Raw genomic sequence first — 3995 nt, forward strand, 5'->3', positions numbered from 1 at the left:
GACTAAAATCAGTGGTGAAAATAAAAGAGTAGAAAACTTGAAATGATCAGCCACACATCCTTCTATACCTTCTATATGTCTGAGCTCGACTTTCATCACATCTCATCTTCTTCATTTTATTTCATGTATGGTTCTGTTTTTCATTTGATTCCTTCTTAAGTTTTAACTTAATGTTGTAATAGTTGAGTGTGAACTTCAGTTTTCTACTCTTTTATTTTAACTGTCAGTGAGGATTCAGGACACAGAGAATGGCTCTGGGTCCAGGTCTAACTTTGAGACAGATGAGCTGTCAGCCTCTGTTCTCTGTCTGTTGAATCAGTCTCTGTTCTCTGTTCTCTGTTTGACTGTTGAATCAGTCTCTGTGCTCTGTTTGTCTGTTTAATTAGTCTCTGTGCTCTGATTGGCTGTTGAATCAGTCTCTGAGTTCTGATTGGCTGTCGTCTTGCTGTTTTTGCAGGAAGACGTTTGATGGGACAGTCAGTCGCTTCATGACGGGATCAGGGAAGAGGATGGTAGCTTATCGCAGAGTTGACGGCACTCTGGTTCACATCGCTCCAGAACCTGAGGAGTAAGTTCTGTTCATAAACCATGTCTGTGCGTGGAAGCACCCGTATCACCTGTCATTTCATCTCTGTCACCTGTTGTTTCACATGTATTACGTCAGTAAGGGAAACCATCAGGTATGACTGGTTATTATAGGAGGGTCCATGAAAAGGTGAGGTCAGGTGGGAATAGGTGGGACAGGTGTCTGATGGGTATTTTCCCTGCAGGGAGGAGGAGCCTCTGTTCAGAGCGATCAGTGTTGGAGATGCGAGCAGAGTGAAAGCTTTAGTGATGAGTCCAGGAACAAACCTGATGCTGCCGAGTAAACCAGGCTGGCTCGCTATTCACCAGGCGGCGTGGTACGGCCAGGACACCTGTCTGAGAGTCCTGCTGTCAGGTAGAAACACACCCAGACAGAGACATCACAGTCCAGAGCAGAGAAGACATTTGTCTGTGTCTCTGTGCTCAGCTCAGCCTGGGATGATCAACAAGCGAACGGAGCGTGGAGAGTCGGCGCTGCTGGTTGGCGTCAGCAAAGACCAGCTACGATGTGTTCAAGTGCTGCTGGAATATGGAGCTGACCCTGACATCACAAACTACGAAAGAGAGACTCCGCTCTATAAAGGTAGCGCTGTCTTCTCTTTCCTGTCCAGACTTTAGTAATAAACACTTCAGTATTAGATACAATACTTCACATTGTTTGCTTAATTTTTCTATTTTATTGTTTAGAAGAATAAACTTGCAGCTCTGTAATCATCCCTTTACCTCTCCTCCTCCTCCTCTCCTCTTCTTCCTCCTCTCCTCCTCTTCATCTTTCACTTATCCTCCTCTTCCCCTCTTCCTCCCTCAGTCTTCCACTTCTCCTTCCTCTCCACTGATTTGTTTTTCAGGCAAAGTCATATTCTCCATCTATAATTTGTAAAACCAGTTACAGAAGCGGCCCACATCACACCTGCTAAACAAATATGTTACATTAAAAATTATGCACTGTATTTGTATTTGTACCTGTCACCTGGTTCATACCCTTCCCCTGATTCTGAGAGTGATTCTGACCCTGGGCTTACCTCCTGGCTTGCTTGAAAAGTCATCTTTTTTTTGTGGATTCACTTGACACTTGATAGTTTCTGGTGGAGTTTTACAGTTTTGCAGTATTTTTTTTAAAAAGCAGGCATGCAGGTTGGCAGTTGAAGAAGAAGAGTGACATGAAGCTGCAGCGAGCAGCCAGTTCCCTCTGTTGGCCTAAACAAACACAACATGAGACGTCTGCTCCGCTGCCCCCTCTTTCTCTCTGGTCTGCTCTTAATTCACAATTACAGTGGGGACAGCTCCAGCTGGAGACAGGCCACCAAGGACAGGGACTGTCCCAGGAAAACAGGGACGTCTGGTCACCCTAACCTATGACCTGGACTTTGTAAGCCTGCTATTAAAACTTCCCCACCGAATCAGCCTGTTGAGTCTGCATTCATTCACCCTAACCCTTTCCTGCTACCACTGTGACTTTACAGATTACATTCCCTATTCTGCCTCTAGACTCAGAGTAGGTCCATTCAAGTCCCAATCCCAAGTCCTGATCCTCACACCAAAACTCAGAGTAGCTGCCAATCCTGACACTTAAACTCAGGGTAAATGGTGGTACTGAATACGTGAAACTGTGACTTAGAACAGTGGTTAACTGACTTCAGTGATGTTATATTATTTTAAAAGACACCTGACAGCCAATCAGAGAACAGGATTGTGGATGTTTTTTCGTGACCTGTCCCTGAACGTTTCATGCCTTCCTCTGCAGCCTGTGAGAGGAACAGTGCTGCGATGGTGGCAGTGTTGTTGAACCACGGAGCTGCGGTAAACACTCACTGTATTCAGGGTTGGACGGCACTGCAGGAAGCTGTGGTTCGAAACAACGTGGAGATCTGTGAGATGCTGCTGAAGGCTGGAGCCAAACACAGCCTCACCAACATGTATGGCATCTCACCACTGTTCAGCGCTGCTCAGACTGGGCAGGCCACCACGTTGCGCTTCCTCCTCAAACATGGTAAACTCACCACAGGGTTTATTATTGTTATTGTTTATTATTAATGTTATTGTTCTACTGCTACTGCTAACTGCTACCAAAGTAGGCAAGTCTTGCCATTCGGCTGCCACCTTGGCAATGCCCTTGGGAAAAAGACCAGGCTCCTATCTTAATGAGTGGGTGGCGTCACAACTGCACTTGTCACTGGGAAATAAAAGTGCATGTACAAAATGACCAACTGTTTAAAATGCTTTTTCTTCTCACAGGTTATACTTCTACTATGCATGTGCATGATTGTGCAATAACACAACTGGCTTGATTTGCTTCTGGTTCAGGATTCTTTAAGTGGTTTGTGACCCTGAAAATGTCTGTCCACCGGCGGCCCACATCCACTGATGAGGGAAACACTCATTTCTTATAACACTTTTAGTGGTTGGGGGCAGTGGAGGGGTATCAGTTTAAATACTCATACTTCAGAATGATGTTTACAGTCCACCTGAGGCCTTACCTGTTCTCTGCAGGTGCCGATATCAACAGTCAAGCTGCTGATGGAGCCACCGCTCTGTATGAAGCTGCTAAAAATGGACATGAAGAAATTGTGAAGCTCCTCCTCTCACAAAACGCAGACGCCAACAAACCTGGAAAGACCGGATTATTACCACTTCACATTGCTGCCCAGAGAGGAAGTGACATGTAGGCACTTGTTATTATCGCCTTCATTTTAATATCTTTTAATAATTGCTGACCTCCTGAGGATGTCAAAGACCATGTTTGTGGGGGAACAAGAACTGGATTTCACCAGACCAGAGAGGTGTTGCTGATATGTACTTGACAAGGTTCAAAACCAGCAAGGAAGTTCTGATGTGATAAGGTTTAACATTAAAATAATGATAATTGATCACTACAATTTAACAAGAGGGACAAACTAACTGAATAATGACCTCTGTTTGTCCAGGTACAGAGGTTTACAAAGGTCCTCAGGATCAACAGCTGTGTAGAGCTGGGTGTTGTCTGCATAACAGCGAATATTAAAATCCACTTAGTCCAAACTTACTCAAAGGCACCACCTGGCACAAAGGTAAATATGGAATATAAACATAAAGAATCCAGGTAAAAATAAATCTGTTCACAAAATAAATAATACTGAAAAATACAAAGTGAGGTCCCATTTTGTTTATTTAACCTTTATTTAACCAACAAGTCTCTTGAGATACATTTTGATTATGAAAGTAAATAGTACATGTGAGGAGGTTACTGCTGGTTTCCTGTCAGCTGATGTTAGCTCCAGGTCATAGGTAAGTCAGGGGTCAGTCAGGGGTGGGTCAGGGCTAAATCCTGTGGTGTCTCCTGTTTCCAGTATAGTGTCCTTGTTGATCTCAGCCACCAGTAAGGCCAGAATCAGGCGGACCGGCATCAGCCCTCTCCACATGGCGGCTGAGCG

At 44.6% G+C, this 3995-nt stretch overlaps 1 protein-coding gene across 1 annotated transcript; it reads left to right on the top strand.

The window, feature by feature from the left end:
• Window positions 1–439: 439 nt before the first annotated feature.
• Window positions 440–3990, top strand: LOC111662435 (uncharacterized; the record flags this gene model as incomplete). The annotated part of the gene is made up of 6 exons (XM_023416295.2): window positions 440–568; window positions 771–940; window positions 1013–1168; window positions 2330–2575; window positions 3076–3247; window positions 3912–3990. Coding segments are annotated over exons 1-6 (903 nt in total), but the record flags the coding sequence as incomplete, so codon positions are not given.
• Between the last annotated feature and the right edge of the window lie 5 nt (window positions 3991–3995).

The sequence above is a fragment of the Seriola lalandi genome, unplaced genomic scaffold (assembly GCF_002814215.2).
Source record: "Seriola lalandi dorsalis isolate HSWRI2012SDOR001 ecotype SW California unplaced genomic scaffold, Sedor1 jcf7180002000551, whole genome shotgun sequence".
NCBI classification, from domain to species: Eukaryota; Metazoa; Chordata; class Actinopteri; order Carangiformes; family Carangidae; genus Seriola; species Seriola lalandi.